The sequence below is a fragment of the Dermacentor silvarum genome, chromosome 10 (genome assembly GCF_013339745.2).
Source record: "Dermacentor silvarum isolate Dsil-2018 chromosome 10, BIME_Dsil_1.4, whole genome shotgun sequence".
Classification (NCBI taxonomy): Eukaryota; Metazoa; Arthropoda; class Arachnida; order Ixodida; family Ixodidae; genus Dermacentor; species Dermacentor silvarum.
The window spans coordinates 63,068,046-63,092,032 of record NC_051163.1 but is presented as its reverse complement, the minus strand read 5'-3'; the positions used below and the strand labels follow the sequence as shown (position 1 = coordinate 63,092,032).

At 46.1% G+C, this 23,987-nt stretch overlaps 1 protein-coding gene across 2 annotated transcripts; it reads left to right on the top strand.

Annotated features, from left to right (window-relative positions):
- The first annotated feature begins 1,582 nt into the window (after positions 1-1,582).
- LOC119465843 (uncharacterized) lies at positions 1,583-22,467 on the top strand. 2 transcript variants are annotated; one of them, XM_049657647.1, is made up of 7 exons: positions 1,613-2,038; positions 5,846-5,980; positions 10,088-10,459; positions 10,520-10,628; positions 17,801-17,883; positions 20,091-20,249; positions 22,191-22,467. In XM_049657647.1, the coding sequence occupies exons 1-6, from the start codon at positions 1,628-1,630 to the stop codon at positions 20,214-20,216; spliced, it is 1,236 nt and encodes a 411-aa protein (XP_049513604.1). In that variant the 5' UTR covers positions 1,613-1,627; the 3' UTR covers positions 20,217-20,249; positions 22,191-22,467. The 2 variants fall into 2 exon arrangements, with proteins under 2 accessions (XP_049513605.1, XP_049513604.1); XM_049657648.1 differs by lacking the exon at positions 5,846-5,980 and having other exon boundaries at positions 1,583-2,038.
- The last annotated feature ends 1,520 nt before the right edge of the window (positions 22,468-23,987 follow it).

The following is a 23,987-nucleotide window of genomic DNA, read 5'->3' as shown; positions in this document are numbered from 1 at the left end:
TATCGAAGCGTAATAAACTGGTTTTAGCACAAAATAAGCAACCGGCTTAAATATACGAACCAATGAATCCTTGCCGCTGTGCACGCTAACATACCGGTAAAAATCTTTAATCCAGGCCCGAGGTCAAGTCGGAGGTCGATGAGGCTAAACGTTATTTTTCGTTTATAGTGGCAAAAAAAGGCAGGTAGTACTCAAGAGTACAATGTATAGTTAGGGATAATAATTTTGCGCTCTTTGTCATCTAATAACGAACGCTTCGATGAGTGTGGAAGGAAGTCTGTGGGTTAAATTTTGCGCTTACTACAGCGCCTCTAGCGGTATGGTATCGGTGGATGCGCTCGCCGCTTGCCTTATATCGATGGCGTCATCGGTGAACAGACGACGCGCGCTACTCTGGTACCATCTCGTGGCGATCATCGCCGCAGAACACGCCTTGCGCGGCACTACGCTTTTTTTTCTCACGCTTTCGCCATATGCTCCTCCTCCGCTTTCCGTCTCATGGTTCCCCTGCCCCCTCCTCCTTCGCTTTCCTCCTCGCACTCTCATCGGTATCGCCGTCTTTCATCCCCCGCTGCGCTCCGCGTTCGCTGTTTCCTCCTTCGATGTGCTCGTTCGCTCGGTTACGACGAGGGACGCCGACGCGTAACGGAGGAACTGGCACTTAAGAGCTGCGCTCTGAAACGTTTTCGCTACCAAAGCTTGTGCCTTTGGTTGCGCTTAAATACAATGTAGTCGTTCCTTACCGACAAACTGTAAATTGGAACTGAGTGGCTGCTGCCATGACATCACGGCTTTCTCGTACGGGAACTTCATGGGCGGCATCGTCACCTCCCTTTCGCTTTTGCAGTTTCTCTGGCTTATTAATGCCTCCAGGCCGGGTAATGGTGGCTGCTTTCCTGTTGCGACCCACCGCTGTGGCTTAGCGGCTATGGTGTTGCGCTGCTAAGCACGATGTCGGGGAATCAAATTCCTGCCCCGGCGAACCGCATTTCGATGGGGGCGAAATGCAAAACGCCTGTGTCCCGTTAATTGGAGGCACGTTAAAGATCCCCTGGTGGTCAAAATTAATCTGGAGTCCAACACTATACGGCGTGCCTCATAATCAAATCGTGGTTTTGGCCCGTAAAACCCCAGAATTCAATTCAATTTCTATTGCAAATTATATATAGTCAGTTGTTACGTCAGTCAATCAGTCAGTCGGATAGATAGATAGATAGATAGATAGATAGATAGATAGATAGATAGATAGATAGATAGATAGATAGATAGATAGATAGATAGATAGATAGATAGATAGATAGATAGATTTTGTTGGCGCAGCAAAGTTTGACATCGTTCGTCAAGACGCTGACAAATCTGATTGCACAGGCACAAGTGCTAAATGGTTTAAAGGCATAAAGAGTATGTCAAGTGAAGCCGCTCAACGTATTCCTGTGCCGATGTCTTGAGTACACCACGTGCCTCTTTATGTATGCATATTTATATCACGTCACTGTAACAATGTTAAGCTTTAGTGCCTCTCGCTTCTGCTCGACAGACGCCATGACGATGCAGTGCCCGGTATGTTTGCACTGGTGGTTCGAGGGAATGAGCTTCTGTTTGTCCTGGACCGCACGCACTTTCCAGCATGCAGATCATCTCCGCTCGCAAGTCTTGTCGGGTCTTATCACTTTACGTTGCCCAACTTATCAGTGCTGCAAGCCTGCACCGCGGCAGTCACTGCGAACGCACCGGCATCACTGGAACGGAGACAGATCCTCTTATCGCCGAGTGTGCTCGCCTGCACACCTCGTCTGCTCTGGTTGAAACGCTCGGTTGTATACTATCTGCGCATGCCCAGAATCAATGCTGTCTCGAACGTATGATGGTAGAAGGCGCACCGTTAGTGCGCAGGTGGTGGTGGCGCGACGATCGATGCCACCAACATGATACGTCGTTGCTCATTCACGCTGATGTGTTGACCTACGTAGCACGTAGGCCTTTCGAGCCTCGCTGCACCCGGAACCTCTGCTGGTCGCAAGTCTGGAGCGCACATTTGGTGAGTGATGTCGTGACCGCCCATTTCTAGTGCCTTTTTTTTTTCGTTTCTGAACGCTGAGTAAAAGCGGCAGCCTCGGGTACGAGCGGTAAATTCCAGAAAAAAGAAAAGTGTATGAACGGTGTTTCCCAACCTAAGAAATTAAAGATCCGCGTTTTTTTCTTCTTTTAAGCAGCAGTGGCCCGCCTTATCTTTTTCGACTTGTAGCCGTGTTCGTATACGTCGAACTCGTAGAGGCATCTCATTCAGTGGCTGACATTCTTGTGCTGCAGCAGACAACTACCTCGTGGCCAATTGTCTTGCGCTTTGTATTCGCCGCAGTTCTGTCGAACATTGAGTGATTCCGTTGCACAAGTCTTCATTCCGGACCTTCGCGAAAATTGTTCCAAGTTACGAACTGTTCAGAATAACGACGCCGAAGAATACACTAGATCCGCCCCTGTCGTATTCTTCTCCCAAGTATATAACCTGAAGGCACCTTGCAAGTGTAAAGTTCGGGAAAAACTTGTATTTCCATGTCATCCCAGCGTTGGTCGCTAAAACGCTAGACTTGTCGTCATCGACATTATCGCGACGTCATGAGAGCTAAATGTGCTGACGTCGCGTGGCGATGAGGCTACACTACATAAGTGTTGAAAGTTAGGCTAGTCAGTGTGAATTAATTGTGGCCAAACAGCACACGAAAGCGGGAACAAAGTCAGAGCCTTCGTGCCGCAATTAGGCTAACTGTGCTGACGTTATAGTCATAAAATAAGTTAACAAGAACGCTGCGTGCGTTTCTTCAGGCTACGCGTGGCAGGTGCAGCGATAACAGGAATGAAATCACTGTCACGATGCATCCACCTCTTCAATCGCCAAAATTGGCTCGCAGAAAGGATTGCAGCGAATTATGCAGGACGCTAGCTCTTACGCTCTTACATAGCACAAAAACAGCGCTAACTACATGACACGAAGAACAGACAAAACGAGCGCCGACTAACAACTGAACGGTTATATTTGAAGAAATATATATATATATATATATATATATATATATATATATATATATATATTACGCAAGCAACCGTGTTGGTAATACAGGGCATAATCTGTGGCAGTATTATCGGCGTCTCGTGCTTTTAGTGCAAGCTGTTTGCCCTCTTCCCAACCCCTATATCCCCCACCCCCGTGCAGGGTAGCAAACCGAAAACTCGCCTCTGGTTAACTTCCCTGCCTTTCCTCTCTCGCTCTATACGGTGCGCATGACTATTTACTTGTTCACAAATGCGCATGCATTTACAAATGCTGTTATAATTCAGTTTTTTTTTTTTTTCAAGTAGTGCTTCATTTATTAGTCAGCGCTGGCCCTGTCGGTTGCTTTCTTGTGTCGTGTAGTTCACGCTGTTTTTGTACCATATACAAGATATAGCAACTAGTTCAGTTTTCACTTGTACTCTTACGATTAAGAGAATGCTTTCTATGGTACAGAGGCATTGCACTTTCAATTAAAGCAGAAAGTCGCAAGTTAAGGCATTTATGATTGGACCTGTGACTCCAAAGTTGATTAAAACGCGCAAAGTGCCCTCATTAAGTGCAGTAATATGGAAAGTTGGGCCAGTTAGTGACTAGTCGTCACCCCGTGTTACGATGATTAGCGAGTGTCGTGTATTCTTGTCTCTCCGCCTTGTCCTGGTCAGTGCGCTGCTTCACCGACAAGGTATACGATGCCCTAATTAAGTGAGCTATAACAGAGGAACCAGCAGCAGATCCCGTGGTGCGTCCTGATGGTTTTTTTTTTCTTTTTTTTTACGTAAGGTAAGTTTATCAAATGGTTGGGCGTTATTCAAGTATACACTGCATGTGAGAGGGGTCAAGTGAGTTTCCCGAGCCGAAGTCTGTTCGAGAGTTGTGACGTTGTCTATACATCTGTGGACACAACTGAGCTAACCGAGAAATTGATTTGTAATCTCTCTCCTGCTCTTGCATGTCCTCGGCGATACTAAAAAAAAAGAGGTATGTTAAAACAAAATTGCCCAGAGGCAACATTTGCGTACAAGTAGCTCAGCTCAATTGAGAAATACTGCGGGCGAGCAATGTCGAATAGCACAATGAAAGGTCGCGTGCAGGTTAGTTGGTTCTTGATCGCGAATGTCAAGTGCATGGGTGTCGGCAGGGGGGTGCAAAGGGGCCACCAACCCCCCCCCCCCCCCCCCAAAAAAAAAAAAAGTAATCTGCTGACGGCCCATGGTAAAGTGGCGCCACGCTCGTTTGAACTGCGCAGCGTAACCTTATATCCGTGATGGATTACACACAACCCCGTCCGCTACTTTTTAATGGCGCCACTCTATACGTTTCAGATCAGCCGGTGCTCTACTCGCGTTGGTTTTCAAATGTACTGCAGTAATCTACGTGTGCTCGCAATCTGAACAAGGTAAATTAGTTGTGCGGAAGCCAGAAGATTTATAATCATTTCCCGTGGTGTATAGCACAAATCTAACCCTTGGGTTACTTTCACTGGATCACTTAAAAAGGCAGGCATTACTCGCATGAGAAATCAAATTGCGTGATCGACTAATCAACAAAACTGCACAATCTCATTTCTAACAACTTTACGGCACGTAATGCAATTACGAATTGTAGCCGGTGAGTTTGCAAGGCGTATCCACTCGGAACAAGTTATCAGGATGACACCCTGCAGTTTTTATATATGCATTTTTAACGTGTATGGATGGAATACATTGGCGTTCCAGTTAATTTTGTGCTTCAATATACAACACGGCGTTTTAATAAAAACGTAGTTAAACAACACTGGCTCTTTAACGCAAGCTTTAGCGCTAATATCTTGAAAGCGGTGCCATTCTCAGAATTCGTTTCAAGACTATACGTCTTGCAAACTCCCGGCTACAATTCGTGAATCATCTTCCGTGATGTAATTAGTAAAAACTTAAGTGGTCCAATTATGTAAATTAGTCCATTGCGAATTTCCATTTCTCGTAGAAGTAATGTACGTATCTTTGCGTAAACCATTTCAAGGATTATAATTGTGCCGTCTGCCACAGGCAAGTTGTAAAAATGCTGTATAGTCTAAAAAAAAGAACCTTATGTATTGGTCTGGGAGAATATACGTAAACGCTGTCATGAAAAGCTGTTGTTACCCCACCACAGTCGACAAGATATCCTGTAACTTTATGTAGGACACATTTGTGTGTGGACATTCGTGTATGGACTACATCTTAGTCTCCTAATAAGCTCAAGCCATAAGCTACAGAAGTCTTAATATACACACCGCGTAGAGTTCCTACAGATGCACGACATGGGCTGTCGTGCATCTGTAGGAACTGTACGCGGTGTGTATATTGCCACACATTGGACTGACTGCATAGTACTGTCTCTCCCTAACCCTTTACCCCAGTTGGCAGTAGAAAGCCATAGCCAAGACTCTCAGGCCCGACCTCTCCACCTTTCCTATCATTAAGATGTTCTTCCCTGTTCGGCCACTGTTGATCACCTTCCAGTCAGTTATTCTGCACTGGATGCAGTGCGAGTTCATTCTCCAAGCATTCATTCAGCCTTACCTTCTTGTCAGTCTTATCGCCGTCATTTCAAGTCCTGCTAGACTTCCTTGTATTGTCCGCGAAGGGCGACTACTTCCGAAGGACATATCCAGCTTTTTCGGCTATCTCCTTCCTTCTCTCTGGCGTTTCAAGCGTAACGTAAAAAGCACCTGTGCCGTGTCGTCCCTGGTCCTGTCAATTTCGTGCTCGTTCCAGCCGTCTAAAAGATGTACCAACATAGCGAATTGCTCAGAAGAATCTCGCTCGACTGCAGATGGACGAAGTATGCGCGTTCCCTCCGCTGTTGCCGTTCGCCATCGGCTTCGGCGTCCCGGCCATCTACGTGCTGACCACGATGACTTACCGGCTACGCTACGACTTCGACGCGGTCGTGAGCAGACGGGGCGGCGTGAGTTCGTTCTCTCTATTTCTGCGCGGACTGACGAGTGTGAAACTTCTGCCTGCCTTTCCTTTCAGTCTTACCGGTGTGAATTAAACAGGGCGAGGCGCCGGCAAGTGCAATTCTTCACGGACCTTGCCCAAGTTAACCAAGATGGCGGCTCTCCGGCTGAGCCGATATTAAGGCGTCAAAAATTGGAGGACGCTTAAGCTTCGCCTTTAACAATTTCAAACAAATGCGTTCCGTCGGTAAACTTTGAGACTAGATTGAAGTAACAAAAAACTTAAGCACTTCACATAATGCACTCTTAGGGGTGCTTTCCATGAAGTGACGATAATATATTTAGTTCTTTTTTTGTATTCAGAGTTGGTTTATTTGATGTAAACCACTGGTTGACACTTAGGAGTTAATTATTAGCCACTTCTAATGTTCTGTCCAAGGAGTCTAGCGCGCAAAGTAAAACAGTGTCGTCTGCATACATTACAGCAGATAAGTCGTTTAAGGCATTAGGAAGTTCATTTTCAAATAAAAATAATATTGGCCCCAGTACTGAGCCCTGTGGGACACGTGTAACAATGTCAGACATATCGGATTTGTTATCTGCAATGGCAACTATTTTTCCGGAAAAATTCAAAAGTTAGGCCTCGAAAGCCATGGCATTCTAACTTATTTAGCAGTATGTCATGATCTACAGTGTCAAACGCTTTTCGCACGTCTAAAAAATGCCTAGGGCAGTTTTATTGTTCAAGTGGGAATTTATGTAGTCACACAAAGCTAATACTGCTGTATTTGTCGATCTTTTAGCTCGAAAACCATGCTGGCAATATGAAAAAATACTCACGTTCTAGAAATGAAGTGATTCGTATGGCGATAAGTTTCTCAAAGGCTATATTTTGGCAACTTAAGACAGAAATAGAACGGTAGTTCTCTAACAAATCATGGTCCCCAGTTTTGTAAATGGGAATAACCTTAGCGATCTTTACTATAGGTCTGGATAAGTAGCAATATAGAGATTGAATATTTTTTCTGATGACGTGCACAGTATAACAATACAATGCTTTAAGGCCACTATGGATATTCCATCATGCCCAGTAGAATGTTTGAATGGCATGCCGTTAACTACGGAAACATCTCTTCCACTGTAATGTCCAGAAACCCAAATGACAAGGTCATTTTTGGGTAAATAATAGAAGATTATTAGATATTGCTTGACCAATCGTACAGAAGTACGAATTAAACGATGTTACTAAGGATTCCACAGATCTCTTGCATCTCATCTCTGAGTAGATCCATGCGAGTCAACTTGCCCGATAGATCAGTAAGCAACTTTGCCAATTCCTTAATCGTAGTCGGTGGCTTCTCAGACATTATCAGAGGCTATTCGCAGTGGTCAAACAATCAAATAATGCACTAAAACAGCAGTGACTGAACAATCCAGGCACTTATGGTACGTTATTGTGAAAAGAGGCAAGTTGGTTTACCTGCACGATTAGAAGAAAGCGATTAACGCTTGCCGATGCTTCCAATTGCCTGGACTGCTCCGTACTGACGAAGTTCGCACTTGTTACAGCCCTTTTATAGCTGATGGGTTGCGGTCTCTATATATCTGGAGACGGCCTGAAAGCAGTCCATAAAGAGCGCGTATAACACCCCTGCTCCGAGTTTGGGGCACAGTTATTCGCCTCTGCTGGGCATAAAGCTGACAATTTAAAAACACATGCGAGATGTCATCTGTTTCACCACAAGCCCACCATGAGAGTTCGGTCCGTCCATTTCTACGTAGGCCGTGATTCTTAGTTGATGGTGTGAGTTTTCTGTTTCTTCAGTACTGACAGGAATAATGGTGTAGTTCGGGCCTGTGTATATTTGTGCACGCGGCAAATAACACTTAACTGATGTTAAGCGCCTCGTCTTCTCCTTATCATTGTTGTGTTCAATTCCTTCGGTTCTGCCGTCATGAATACGAAGCAACTCTTGCCTTCCTGTGCTGTAATACGAATTATGAGACTGTTTTCTACCATATCGCTTTTTAATCATATGCCGGCTTATTTTAAACATCTTCTGCCCTACCTCTCTTAAACAGGACGCCTTCTTTTTATTAGAGAATCTTCTACATGTAACACATTGTGTAACACTTCTTTTTCGCTAAATATAATCTTATATCTATTGATTTAGTTGTGCTACGTTACATATACTACTAGAACTTACCGCTACGTTGTATTATTTCTTGTTCATTTTCGTAACATACCTATGTACAAGTTATATTTTGTAGTATGGTTCATGTACTAACGCGATAGCGTTAGGGCCCCGCGTCGCGGAAAATCCGGCGTCGGCGTCTTTGTCCGTAAGCGAAATTTTCCGTATATATTTAGGTATATGTATACGCCACGCCTTGCTTTATGACATGTGGTATATGCGGGTTATATTCCCACTACATTTTATCACTAATGTTGCTCATACATTGTTTTACATTCTTGACAAAGTTATTCCTCGGGATTTTCAGTGACAGCCCACAAACAAATGTCATGAAACAAAACACTGACAGTGCATACCTTTTACCGTGAAGTTTTCTCAGACTGAAAAAGAGTAACAGAAACCTAACAATAATGTAGTTGTTTTTTTGTTTTTTGTTTTTGGCGCGGCTGTGCACTACCTCGGGAGCGGCCCACGCAAGAGGCCGCGTTTCTACCAGAAAGCTCGCCTTGCATAGCGTTCGCCGCCAGCGTTTCCCGGTAACATTACGGTTACATGAGCTGCAGTTGCCGGGAAGCGTGAGAAGCAGTCAGGGATCTTTGAATTTTATCGCGTTCCACTCTTCAAGGCGAAGCTTAAGCGTCCTCCAAGTTTTTTTTACTAATTTTTTTATTATCAGCGGTATTGTATTATTCCCTACTATGACGTATTATTTTTTTCACAATTTTTTTCTATTCTCTACCCTGCTGCTTCGTGGCATTTGTTTTGTGTACCAATTGACGGGAGGAACCGGTGCTGTAGGACCTCCGTCTCTTGATTTATGTATTACACTTTAGTAACTTAATAAAACATGAATCTGATTCTGACTGCGCAGAAAAGATAGGGAACACCAGATTTAAATATAAAGCGAGTAATTTTATCTGTTTCTGCGCTGAAACAGTTGCATGAGCGGGTTTCTTCAGTACAAAACCTATACACGAAGATCAGAGTGAGGTTATGGCTTGCAGGTTAGCAAGGATTGTTATTAGAAGAGAAATAGTGTTTCCTTCCGTATCGGCGCAGAAGGCACTTTAACGGTCAAGAGAGACGGGTACAAGGCGCAAGACATGCGCATAGAAACCATCCGATTCGTCGTAGGACTGGTCGTACTGACGTGACATTCAATGAGCTTCCAACACATTTCAGTAGTTAGAGCAACTCCATCTTCCATGCGCATTGTCAGTCGTATCGGATGGATTATGACGCGCGTGAAACACGGATAAAGAAGGGACAAAGTGTATGAGGACAACGCTGAGCCATTATTTGTTCGAAATAATGCGCGCTATTCTCCCTGCCACTTTTTTTCAACGCCGTGGTGATTCAGTGACTACGGCGTTGTGCTGCTTAGCACAAGGTCGCGAATTCGATTCCCGGCCGCATTCCGATGGGGGTGGGATGCAACAACACTCGTGCATCGATATTTACGTGCGCTGTTTTATTTTGTTCTGTCGGTTCGTCCACCTGTCTGTTGGTCTGTTCCAATCGGTCCGTTCTGTCTGCCTGTTCGTCTGTTTCAATCGGTCCGTTCTGTCTGCCTGTTCTGCCTGCTTATTCGTCTGTTTCAATCGGTCCGTTCTCTCTGCCTGATTTGCCTGCCTGTTCGTCTGTTCTGTCAGTCCGTCTGTCGGCCTGTTGTCCTGTCGGTAAGTTTGCCGGATCGTCAGTTTCTCCCAATTTTCTTTTAACCCGCCGCTGAGAACGAGGTTGCGGGTTTCGACTCTGCACTACATCTCTCAAAGCCCGTGTGTTACTTCCGGACGTTAAGACCCGACAATCAGTCAATCGATCAACTTTCTGTGCTTCTATTTCTCGGGTTGCGGAGTCAGGAGTGACATTACAACAGTAAGTTTCCAGTATAGAGTAAAGGCCGTACACGCTTTTCAGGTGACCAACACGTTCACAAGCATAAGTCGAGCGACAGCGTCCTCGCCATGGTCTGTTGGCTGGGTCCTAGCCACGGTCGTCCACCTGATCTGCAACTTGTGGATCAACGGTGAGTTTACGGACTACTGGGACGCCCGAGAGCACCTGCTGCCGCATGGGCAACGGGACGCGTACCGCAGAACGGCCGAGTTCGCGCGTCACCTCCACTGGCTGAGGGCGGCTGCGCTCGTTCTCGTTTCCGCCATGACCACTCGTCTTTCCGAGAAACTGCATTTTACCTCTGTGACGATATTTCTTACCACTGACTTCTTTTATCACCGCTACGTGGACCACTTGGAAGGGGAGCTCTTCGCACGCGTCAAGGACCCAACGGTACGGCAAGTCTTGAAATTATTTTCTCTTCGTTACGACGCTCTCCTTCTTCGGTTGCAGGTGGCCTGCTCGAGCTTTCACCATCGCACTGCCAACAACGTGATGACAGCACTGAGCGCTTGCCTCCCGCTGAGCTTGGTGCTCCACCTGTTCGGCAGGGTCTCCTACGGTGAGATTTTGTTCGTTTGCGCGCGTGGAATACACGCGTCGCGTCTGCGTGAAATGGGATGAAAGGGCAGGAACTTTGGAGCTCTCCTTGCTCGAGTTATCACTGGTTGTTTGAAAACGTCATGGTTGTTTGTTTTTTATATATGACAGATTTCGGCTCTGAGCCAGTGGTCCTACCGCTCGAAGGGGATGGGAAAGGGAAATTCAGGGTGACATACGTACAGTGCATGGTATAGGAGGTGCGAGCAGGATTCTCGGCTGTTACCCTGATGGTGATAAGGCCATCTTCTCTCTGTTCTAAAGCCTAGAACTGGAATCTCAAAGCTCCAAATAGTTAATTGTAAATTGCACCATAAGTACGCCCGTAAAGAGGCACCTGCAAGTAGTGGGCGAGAAGACTGGTGTAACCGAAGGCATCGCTTTTTTTTTTTTTTTAATAACGGTGACAAGAGAACATTGAAGCCGTGGAAAGCACATGATAAATTAACTGCTTTTTTACTGAAATGTCGAAATAACAAAAAGGGAAGTGAAAGTGATTGAAAAGACAAATTGCCGCAGGTGGGGGGGAGCCCGGAATTCATAGGGTTTCTTATGCTATCCCGAAGACACTTGAAGGCGAAAGCCCAAGTGCCGATGCATTGAAGACGTACACATGACGCTCAGGAGGCTTAATTTGAGTAGTCTACTTCGCTTAGTCATCATTCTTAATTCGCTTAGTCATCCCATAATTCGATTAGTCTAATTCCCTGAATCATCCACTTAATTCGATTAGTCTAATTCTCTTAATCATCCACTTAATTCGCTTACTCATAGATGACGGTGACCTGCACACCATCAAAATTGTTGCGTGAGCGTTTGCATATAGGTATGACACGATGCCGGGTTGGTGTAGTAAGTCACTGAGAAATCTGAAGTCAATTCGAGCATTTCCTGACGTGTTTTTACTTTGCTTACTCATAGAAGACGATGACGACGGTGAAACGCACACCATCAAAATTGTTGCGCGAGTGTTTGCACATAGGTATCAAACTGCGGTATGAGTCATTGATGATGATAGTGTGTACGTTCCGTGTGGTCGACGCCATTCACAGCCATGGTTGCGATTGTGGAACATCTTTTCAACAACGGGCGTCACGTCGTGCGCGAACTTCTATAGAGCACCGCAGGCGTAGTGCGCATGATGTGGGCTCTGTTCCCATCGGTGGCAAGTTGTTAAGGCGATCGTTAAGGGCCCCGTGTCGCAGAAAATCCGGCGTCGCTGTCGGCGTCCGTGGCGGAAAATCCCCAACCACCCCGACCGCGCAGGCTCTCCGCGTGGCGCAAGGTGTTGGCGAACAAAAATTGAATTTATCAGTAAAATCCGTCAACAATAAAAGTACGACTTAACCACAACCTAGAGACATGGTGGCGTCGGATTGTAATTTGAACGTTTCCTCGTAACAATTCTGTTACGAGGAAACTCAAACACAAATCCCTTTTCCAGCATTTCTACCATACCAACACGGTGCGCTCGGGTAATTTACTTGAGAAAATGCTATCCGGATGGCGCTCGCATCCTCGGCAGCTCAAATTGGGACTTCGCCTGCCTAATGCATTTTGGACACGCGCGTGCTCGGGCCAATAGCAAACAATTAAAACAATAATAAGGAAAAGCGCTAGGGCCTTCACATTTTAATATAAGACGACTTATAATGCCCCTGGAAAAACGTCTTCCCAGCAATGCATTTCTGTTTAAAAGTGAAGCCGACTTTAAAGGAATCGGTGTAAGCTTGGTCTTTGTAAGCTGGCTTTCCCATGTTCTGTGTTGCGGTGAAGCTCACTGAAACAAAAATGCGATGCGAACGGGGCCAGATAACACTATCGCGTTCCACTCTTAACGGCGAAGCTTAAGCGTCCTCCAATTTTTTTCCTCCATTTCGACTTCCGTTAAGGCGAAAGCCTTAAATGGCTCGCACCCCCGATGGCCTTGAAGAAAAAAACGCGTCGTCCGGTCCAGTGGTACAAAAATTGTCATCATCAGCAATGGCTCATACGCTATCGAGGGCTAAGCAAGCAAAAATGCAATGGCTCATCCCTCGTAGTGCAGAGGCTACAAGCACTCGGCAAAGTGAAGCGAACAGTGCATACATTCATTGGAATCACGCATACACGTACAGAAGCGTGGCGTCTGGTGTAGTGGTACAAAAAATAAGCCACGTGACCTTCTCAATGACTCATTCCCCCGTAAGCAAGCAAAAAATGCAATGACTCATACCCCGTAAGGCTGAGCCTACAAGCGCTCAGCAAAGTGAAGCGAACAGTGCGTACTTTCATTGAAATCGCCCATACAACACACAAAATAGCATACGTTTCAATCCCCTGCTTAGAGGATGCAACCTAAAGTCGAAGAGAAACGTCGTTGGCGCGAGTCTGACCCCGCTATACGAGCGTGCGAAGCCGGAGCTAAGCGTAGAAAATGAGCCGAAGAAGCCAAACTGCGAAAACAGCAACGCGACGATGCGAGACGGCACATTACCTAGTGTGCAGCAGGCTTTCGCCTTCAAGTGTAACAGGAGTGTAACGTGCTGCCGAACTTTTTAATTATTAATAAAGTGATATCTTTCTTTAGCTATTTCGGCAACTTTGGATGGTTGGACGATATCGTCCAAGCAGCAGCGGCAGATACCTATGATTGAAGTTGTCTGCTAGCTTGGACCGATAGGTGTGTGCTGACTACTGTCTTGCCGAGGACACTTGGGTCACTGGGTATCTACCCTAACAGCCAACCAAACCAGGGACGAACCTATTAGGTATTGTTTTTTCGGCAGTCACTGCGCATTACGTTTGGCTTGAAGCATTAAGAGATCGCCAAGTCAAACGTGACCATTGTCGTAAACATGACGAAGCAGAACAGGGACCTCCTGCGCTGTGAACGAACATGGTCAGCAGATAATGGCTATCGTATCACCTGGAATTAGAATGCGCGGGTTCTGGTTCGAAAAACCTAGGGATTACGTGTCGTTGAAATCAGAAACGAAAGTGATTTGTCAGAGCAAGTTACTTCATAAGTCACGGCCACATTCATGGAACATTTACTTACAATGCACCTTATCATTTACTCTACTCCTGCACCTTATCGATGTAACTGAACTTGAAAACCATGCTTTTAGCGAGGTAACTGCGCACTTTTCATGACATCTTCAGTCCTTATTCGCGAAAGTAGCAGGTCAAAGTGGCTGCATTCCTAAGCCGAGCGCGAAGCTGAACCCGCGTCACTGCCAACATCCAAACGTGGTCGGCAGGCGCTTGGTGTGTTGCGACACCACGGACCCGAGCACATGGGGGTTGGACGTCCCCGCCTGAATGCATGTCTGGGGAAAAGGGGATCCTGGAGGTTGAACCAGTGCCGGGTGTTCGGATCTTTAAGGCCCCCCGGTGGAGGCAACACACCATTTGGCATCTGCTTCACATAGACGGCACCCTCGGACTGACCCATCCGGGGGAAATCGGCAGTCGCCTATTCCTGTCTCCCCTCTCCAACCCTTCCCTTTATATTTTACTGTTACATATTTCCAGTCTCCTGTTCGCTTCTCCTCACTTCATAATTTTCAGGCGGCAAGGGGTAACCTTGCGTTTCGTAACCACCATTGGTTATACATATTTGGTAATAGCAGAGTTGTAGAACTGGCGCACACAGAACATAGTCCTGTCGCGTCCCCTTGTTGGGCTCCGTGGTGGGTAGCTTGCATCTCTCCTGAATACAGGCATATCTATGGCAGAACAATTCCCTCGACTTCCCGATCGTCCCCAAAAAATGCGCACCGATAACGTGTTCCAGTTCTTCAGCAATAAAAAGAACTTTCCCGAATGCCATGTAGTGCTCCGTGACAAGACAGAAAAAAAAAACAAGAATGATTTCACCTTGAAGCAAAATCTGTCACTCTTTAGGGCCAAGATACAAAGATACGAAGATGACCAGTGGTGACCTTCTGTTGGAACTACGGTACAAGAAGCAGTATGAAAAGCTATCCGCCCTAGTGTCACCTGGGGACGTCCCGGTGACCGTAACACAACACTGCACAACGAACACTGTCCGAAGTGTCATTTCAGAAGATGACTTTATTGAACTGACCGAAGCAGAGCTTCTAGAAGGATGGAGACGAGAACGTGAATAATATGCAATGAGTAAAGATGAGGAGACAAAGCAAAGAAATTCCAACCAAACATCTCATACTAACTTTTGATTACAATGTTCTGCCGAGACCATCGCGGCAGGATACATTAAGATACGCGTCAGGCCGTAATCCCAAACCCTCGAGGGTGCTTCAAATGTCAACGATATGGCCACGGCTCACAAAGCTGCCGAGGCCGGCAAACCTGTGCGAAGTGTGGTGACCATGTTCATCCGTCAGACAACTGCGATTGCACATTGCATTACGCAAACTGCGACGGCGACCACGCAGCTTTACTCCCCCGTTCTTTTATAAAACCACATGGAAAAGAGAAATCATAACTGTAAAAGTGAAAGAAAATATCTCCTTTAGGAAGCGCGTAAACACTTCTCATTTCCCCATACCGAAGGATATGCAGATGCGGCGAGTAAGGGGACAGCGCCGCAGCAGACTACGACTTTAGCCCGGCCCACCTTTAAAGAGCGGGGCCGAGGTTGGGCCACCAGCGCCCTCGGCGGCTGCAGCCACCGTTGCTCCGCCACCCAATATGTACTCGTCAACCTCTAGTTTGGTGGCTTTAACGGTCTCGTATCTCGAGGCGAGGCCTCCAGGCTAGGGAGCCTACATGCAAGCGCTGTTTTCTTGCATGTAGGCTCCCTATTCAAGGCGAACGCACCGCTCGCAAGAGCGGGTGTCCAGCGCCGCGCAAGGGGCGTTGGACACGACTCCCAGTCAAACGCCGCCACCAGCGCCCAAGGAGCGTCGTGAATCTCTCGACCGCTCCAAAACCCCGCATCGCAGGGCCCGAAAAGAGCGCTAACTTAAGTTAGCTTTCTTATATTAGACACGCAGCAAAAACCTATTCTGCGATATACACACACAAATGTTACAGTGAAAGGTTGGGGTACTTCTACACAATCTAGACTATGTTAAATAACTTCTTTATAAACTAAGTATCACCTGGAACACACAGCACTAAGTATTAGTGCTGTGTGTTCAGGAAACAGATATAGTCTACACAAACTTTCTTTGACAAAATGTGATTTTTCGCAGAGACCACGACGATGCTCTCGCCTCGCCTCGTCGGGCGGTGTGGCTGCATGTGTAGATGGTGTTGCCTGCAAGCAATTACAACTCCGAACTTCCCTTAAAGCAGTTTCTGTCCGAGCACTGCTGTTTGATAAGCTGGTGACAATCGCTTCTATATACATCCCTCCTAGCTATCACCTTCACAGAACAGAATTCTAGTGCCTCATCGATGAACTTCTCGAACCCTATATAGTCGTAGGAGATGCAAATGCGCATAGCACCCTTTGGAGAGACTGTCGTTGTGATGCGAGAGGCCGCCTAATAGAAATGTTTTGTCCTCAGGTTCCTGCCTCCTTAAGAACGAGCCTACATTCTATAGCGTTGCGCACAGAACATGCTTCTCGATAGACATAAGCACATTAGGTACACTCATGCCATACTTACAGTGGAACGTCTTTAAGAACGCTTACAGAAGGGACCACCTCCCGGTTGTTTTAAAGCTAAAAAAACTAGATGAATGCTCTCCACATGTTCCCAGATGAGTCTATTCAGGCGGAAAGGAGTTCCAATTGTTGAGCATAGCCTGATGGTCCCAGGAAAGCCATTTCCACCGTGGCAGTGTCAGCTCATAGAATGCGATACATCGTTCGTAGACAAAACACGCACCAGAGGCACAAATTTGAATGCATTTCCTTGAACGTCAGTCGAAGTACTCGTGCACAGAATTTTACTCGCGCTTCTAAGTCACAAGCCGGCGTATTTTATGCAGCAATTAATCGGTCCATCCTTCTCGTGCCTCTCGTGATGTCTTGCACCCGCAAACAAGTATCTTTACGGCTGAGGCCTATGCACTATTGTCGGCAGTAAAATATATGCGCAATTTAAAACTTGCAAAAACAATTATATTTACACAATCTTTAAGCGTCGTAAAAGCCGTAATATCACTGAGTAAATACGCAAACCCTGCACCTTGTGAGCTTTCTTCCGTCCTTTGCACAACGTGCATCTCTCACCAAGATGTCGTTATATGCTGAGTGCCTCGGCATAGGTGCATCGAGGGTAATATGCTAGCTGACCAAATTTCCACATCAATTACATCGCAATCTATCAATCCTACCGCTGTTGTCCCGGCCATAGATCTCAAACTTTTCCTTCGAAATAAACTATAACAAGCCACTGGCAGCGCTTGTGGGGCGCTGAAACGAATAAGCTTCACGTAATTAAGCCACAGTTAGGTACCTGGCCCTCCCCAACGAGAACACGACTAACTGATGTCCTATTCGGTCTACTCAAAATAGGACACACACATGGCTCCCAGTTTTTTTGCTGACTGATAATGAACGCTCAACGCGTGGTAGATGTGGTGAGAGGCTCACCGTCCTCCACGTCCTCCGGGAGTGTCCCGAAGCTGAGAGCAAGAAGCACTCTCTAGCACAACGGCAGCACATCCCTCTCCATCCGGTAATGTTTGCTGGTGCATGGCCTCGGTTTCTAGACACCAAAGCTGGCCTCGGTTTCTTGAACGATGTTGTGCTACAAGTTATTAGCCCAAGAAATTCGTAGCGCATCCTCTCGCCAGAGGATGCCGCTGTGATAGTGTTTTGTATAGCACATTCCTCTGGACCCTTGCGTTTGAAGAGGCTATGTAAGGCAGTAGTGATTCTTGCAGATGTTTGCTTCTGACATATTTCAGCATATCATATAACTCTATCGCAATGTATCTTTCGTGTCCATAGTACGCCTCATTAGTCATTGCCATAATCTTGTTACATATAGATTGTACGCCATTTACAGCGACTCTTTTTAGGCCCCTTTACAGCTTGTCAGCTCTACCTGTCGTAATTAATCGCTCCACTGCGAACTCATTGACATTGGTTGGCGCTCTTTGGCCATACTTGGCCCTTGCGCCACAAAGCACAACATTCATCAATGTTGTTCATCGTGACGCCGATCTTTGCTGTCAACTTGCTTGCTTGTTCTTTTTTTTCCGCAGCTCATTCGGCATTTGGTCTCTTCGAGCTCGTCTATGGAGCCTGTCATGGATGGCATGATTTCATTACCAGTGTGGTAATTACGGTAAGCCAAACTCTTGGTGTGCGGACGCACGCTCTCCTCATCTATTTCCTCATTTTCTGTCTTCGAAGAAAATGTTGCTATGTACTTTTTACAGTATTCGCTATTGAGACTTTAGAAAAAGACTTTAGCACTGGTTTACTGGTACATTTCTTGTGACTGTCGAAATTCTTGTCGCTAATACTTTACTAATATTTCCAATGATTAAGCGCACTGAATCAACTTGATTTTCGACTACTGATGCTGGAAGTTCACGCCACAGGTTAGCCATCGGTTCTTCTCAGTGAGGAAAATGCAAAAGTAACGGTTTACAGGAAATATGGCATTAAAAGCAACAATTAATGTATCGCATACAAATGAGAAAGGTCACCTCGCATAACGACGTCTGTTATATATTTGATTAAGCAGCACAGTGAAAATTGAAGCAGGCGGCGCTCCGAATGCACGGTATACAGATAAAATATTTGGCAGCATCAAGGAATTGAGTAATAACTAACCCACCGCAAAAAAAGATTTTGGCATTCGCGTTTCTGTGTGCGGGGAGAAAATGGTATTTTCGTGTTTAAAAAAAGGCTTACATGAAAGCGAGCAGTTGTAAATAACTAAAGCGCCGACGTGGAATCAGTCATCAACCTACGGTTGGGGACTCCAGTGTGTTTTGTACGTCAAATTGGTCATTGGCACACAGACTAAGTGCAAATTAAAATAAAGCACTCCTCTCTTGTTTATGCTCGTGAAGTTAAAATGAGAAAAATGCGTCCATACAAAAAATGAGAAAAATGAGTCCATACAAAAGAAGCGTTGTAATAGCAACATAACAAAGAGCCCACTTGCACTGAAGAAAAAAGTCTTGTGTTGCGGTTGTGCCACAAACAAGTGCACTGAGTTGTATTTGTGTAGCAAACAATACCAAATGCAATGTGCTTTCTTCTTCTGGGCGGAGAGTGTCGACATCGTGAGTCGGCACAACTCTCACGTGACGATGATTTGACTATTAAATTAGCATGGCGAGCCCATCTGCATACAGAAAAAGTGAGCCTGATTCTATTATTTATTTACAACATGGAACAGGCATGTCACCCAGCATTTAAGCTTCACAAGCCAGTTTTCAGATTTATTCATGATTTCGTTTATCACACTTGGCGAATACGCTGCTTTCTAGGCGTGATTGCTGGCTTCGACAATATTGATGAGCGGACAGATAAAAGGCAAGTGAATAAGCTGCACCGCGTACTCCAATGGGACTATAGCTTTCCAAGTAAATTATCACGATTCGGGTTATCGAATGTTTTGCTGTATGCAATCGATAAATATACACACCTCACTGTTAGTCGATTGTGACCGAACATACAGGGTTACAAAGATTGTATTAGGGTCTGTCTGCCGTGTAGTAATGCTTTTGAAGTTTGGTGTTTATTCTGGTAAAATGCATGTGCAAAGGTGGGTATAATACTGTACAGAAGAAACATTGTAGGGGGACCTACTTTAATATTCCTCCGGCGCTTTAAGTCCCATTGGTAAGCTCTGTAAAGCAAATGTAAGTTGGGGCCGACAGAAGGAAACTTACTATAGAATAAGTCTATAAACAGCGGCAAAGTGCATGTCTGCCTGTCGTTTCGATAATTGGACCTATCTTTATCAGACATGCGACACCTATCGAAACGTCGGCCAGCCTGTCTGAGGAACTTCACCCCGGTTTATAGAAAAAGTTATAAAAACAGGTGTAAAGTGCCTCGGACAGGCTGACCGACGTTTTGGCAGGTGGACTACTATAGGTACACCTATTGAAACCTGGGCCAGTTTATCTGAAGCACTTTACCCCTGTTTATGCAACCTTTATCCCCCTGCGTAATTCAAGTAAGGAAGTGCGCGTGAAGCGCATTCAACGTTTGCTTAATACTTGAACTATAGCGAGTTTGAAATCGCTTTGCGTGCCCTCAAATAATCTTGTCTCGGAATTGCCCCTTGTTAAGCCCCTGTGGATCACTTCAAGCCACCCTCCTGTGAACGTTTGCCTTGTTTGGTGCCTTTGCAGTCTTTTTTCGATCTGTCTAGTTTATGGCGTGAGTACTGGACAACACTTGCTTTTTTGTGTGTGGGGGGGGCTTCAGACTCCTCGGTCCGTCTTCTGCAGCTCAGACACTTGTAAAATCTTAACGCGTTGGACCAGCATTTTGACAATGCGTGTTTCGTTCTTTCCCGTGCCGCAGCGGCAAGCCTACCTGGCCTGCGCCGACGACCCGGGCATGCTCTGGCACTGCCTGCCGTCGCTGTCGTCAGCACCGACCTACGCCGGAAGCTCCACCTGGCTAACCTGGTGCTCGCGGCTGTGTTAGTGGCCTTCTGCTTGACACACACACAATTGTCACGTGAGTTGGCTCGAGGGCCTTTTCGACCACCCGAGGTGCTTGAACATTGTCAAATTCTACCATCTTCTCGAGTTCCCTCGCGTTTCCGTTTCGAACCAGTCAAAGCGGGCGTATTATCAGTCTTCTGAGCCAATGGGAGCTCTCAAGATGGCGGATTTCACAAGTTGGCGGAATCTTGAGTGTCCAGCACAACTCGTAAGCGTAAAGAAACAATTCCGTATGGCATTTTACCATAGCGCTATCGCTACCGCTTACTGCAGCTGCACGTGCGCTGTAGGTGGCGCATGTGCAGCTGGTATGTAAGCAACATGCAGCTCGTGCAGGCGCACGTGCAGCTGGTGTATAGGCAACGGTAGCTCGATATCTGAAGTACTCTCATTTCATGTTTCAAGTAGTACGCCAGTCCTATGGTCAACGCTACTGCCTCCTTTATTTTTGTATCTCTGCCCGTCTAACGTAGTTCATGGAAATTGGTTGTCAGATCCGCATTATTTGCGCGTGAATAGTACTGAAAACAACACTACCGGAAAGCGCACGAAAAGCTTCAGTAAGAAAAAATATATAGATGGCTTGCACTGACGTCATTGTAACCGCCATGATGGTGCACCGACACGATGATAAGCTGGGTCCGTAACGTCACGTGAAAGCTTTCAATAAGATGGACTGAAGTGCTCGTAGTCGCCATGTTGGTGCCCCAAAACGGTGATAAGGTGGGTGCGTGACGTCACGTGAAAGCTATCAATATGCATATCCAACGCACATTTTGGAATCCATGGAAAGCGAAGCTGTCGCGAAAGCGGTTAATTAAATGCTATAAAAGCTCGATGCGATGCGCGCACTTCTCCTTATTGCAATCCTATTCAACGTGTAATCTCGTGCAACGTTTACGCACCGCACAGTTCGCAATATCAATGTCATGCAATGTTTGTTTAGGGCGACCATAAGCTACGCCCAGATGCATCAGTTAACGCCAATGGACGCGGCGACTGCGACGCATTTATGTGGCGAGGACGATCGTAAGCGATGTTTGTCGAGAAAAGAACGGTGAGGAGAGCTGTGTGCAGGGAGAAGAACGACGGCAAAAGGCAGTGGTAAGGTTGACTATTAAATGTGTAAGCATTTCTATGCCTGCCCAACGAGGGAACCCGCCCGTCTGTCACGCAAGACGAATCGCTATGAAGAGTATAATGTATAAAATTTATGTAGAATCTCCTCGGAGTTATCCGAATGATGCGTAAGCATTTGGTAGTAACGACGTGGTGTTGAGTGCTCACAATGAACACTGCTGGTGATCCTAGCACTGCTCAGTGGCCGCGGTCGCCTTGGCGTCATTACGTGAACTGAACAGGCTAGCAATCCACTGCATGGTGGCGGCGCCATGCAGGTGCGCTGATGACGGTCCGATACGAAGCCACGGCTACTCCAGTTCTGGCTTACTAAAGGTGTGCCTAATGCGTGCCTGATTGCACACGTCACGTGGTCAGACAAGCTCGTGCCACTGTTCCGCGAAGTTGCCGCGAAGTCAGCGCTGCTTGTAAACGTTAATGCTGCTTAGATCGTACGCGTAACACGCATAGAATAAAGCGCGAGCACTTAAAAGAATATAAATGTAATTTTAAACAATACGTGTGGTGTACTTAGCAGCCGACTTGCGCATACACAGTAATCTGCGGTCACGTGATGGGTCATCAACGCTAGTGCCAAAGTTTCACCGCAGAGCGTCGCGACATACCGTTTTTCGCTTTTCTTTGCGACTTTCCGTGCCGATTTAAAATTACTGTTACTATTTAAGCCACAAGCAGCATGTTCGAGTATGTCACCATAAATCATGGTCTTTTCACTTCCACTAAAATCTCGTGACACGTTTCTGGTGGCACGTTGTCGCCTTTTGAGTGATTTCCGCGGTCTTCAGTGCTCATTCTAATGTGGCCATGCAGGCAGGCAGCCTCGTTGAGGACGCGGTACGATGGATCGACTCTCGTCATAAGTGACTGTGGTTCTTGCGGCATAGGTATTCATTCTTCATGGCCCCACTACATCATCACATGGTGAGGGTTCGTATTTGCACAAACGCGCGATTCCTGCCAACGTTTCAGAGGCATCTGTGGCGAATGTCGAGCGTTGCAAATCCGTGATACTAGATTTGAAAGAGGCGCTTATTTTCTGGTGCCAGGTACATGAAATTTTAAAACAAAACTGGATGTACATTGCCTTCGTACAGTTTGACGAAGAAAAAAACAAGCGCGAACGAGGTCGCATACCACCAGGTCGCAAAGTTAGTTCTTGAATGTTAGACATCGTCATACACGTATTCAAGGGTGACCCGTAAGTTTCCGTGAGCAGAACATACGAAAAGGTTATTTCCAATCGCAACTGCCCACAGCATCCATCGTGTCACGGATACTCTGCCTCGTCTTAGTGTGTCGATTGCAGCAAGCAGATTTTTAAGGTCATATACCGTGCACGTGTCACCTGATTAACATTGCGCGCACGGGCAGAAATTAGGAAGAAAGAAGTTTAACGAGGAATATTTAAACCGCTGTACCTTCTGACGGGAATTTCCCAAACGAGGTTCCCATAGGCATTCTCTCCTTATTTCTTAAGGATTACAAAGTATCACGTGGTGCTGGTGATACCCAAGCGAACACCAAGTGACGAGTGACGAATTCAATGAAAGAAACTGTGTTAGCCATTGAAAAAAAGAAAAATCGGACGGGCAACCCAAACGAAAACCTGAAGTACCATATTACATAGGATTCTTTATTTTTCCTTCCTTTTTTCCTTTGTCAATAGTTCGCACGAAGCCATGCCTCCGTTATGGCTAGTGTAGGTCACTTGTTTCGATGAGTGATAAGGAATGATGGAATCAAACAATCCTCTAATTGGTGCCCCGAGACAGCAATTCGCGACTCCTTCGCTACCTAGCGACCACGCCGAGAACCAGCCGATCCAGGTTCAGGCTTGAAGTGAAACAGGATCTCCTATCACGGCATGACCCTGAATGCATCATAATTGTAAAATCGTCGTGATGCCTCGGCACACAAGCACTAAACAGAAAAAAACATGTCGAAATAATTTAGCTGCGTGCCATTATGCCTGTCATCACTGTGGAAAGACGGTGATGTATCATTTCATCGTTTCCCGAAAGAAGCAGATGGCATGTATCGTAGCGCGACATGTATAATAAACGTGCGCATTGGGCAAAAGTGACTGACACTATGTTGGTTTGTTCCGAACATTTCACTCGGGACTTCGTCTTTCTTCCTGGTTACCAATGTTGTCTTTATATATTTTAAATGTCATGCGGGCGTTTCAAATCGCGGAGTTGACTTTCGTTTAGGCAGACGCGTTAGTAAATGAGTGACGTACGCTTAAGATTCATTTGGTTTTGTTAGTTTCGTTTTCTGCCCCAGCTTTAGTGTTACCAGCTTTAAGCAGCAGGGATATTCTCGTTAATCTACTTTTGTCCCGCAAGCATGGTAGCAGGATTGATAACTAGCTCGGATGATCTGAAGTTGATGATGACACATGTTATATGGCGTGAGGTAACATGTCGTTTTGATAGCATGCTCTAGTTTAGCGCTGTAAGCAGAAGATGCTGTGTTTTTTCTCATTCGTCGCGGTGACTTCTCAGTTCATTTGCTCGCAATAAATTTAAAAGCAAGTGAAAACAGCGCTCGTTCAAGCTCTGGAGCATTCGAACTGCGCACAGCGCTGCTAGTTTGCTTTCCGGCACTG

Coding starts and splice junctions, on each gene's coding strand:
- LOC119465843 (XM_049657647.1), top strand. CDS start 1,628: ATGCAGATCATCTCCGCTCGCAAGTCTTGTCGGGTCTTATCACTTTAC. Junction 10,460..10,519: donor CACGCGTCAAGGACCCAACG/GTACGGCAAGTC, acceptor CTTCGGTTGCAG/GTGGCCTGCTCGAGCTTTCA. Junction 10,629..17,800: donor GTTCGGCAGGGTCTCCTACG/GTGAGATTTTGT, acceptor TTTTTTCCGCAG/CTCATTCGGCATTTGGTCTC.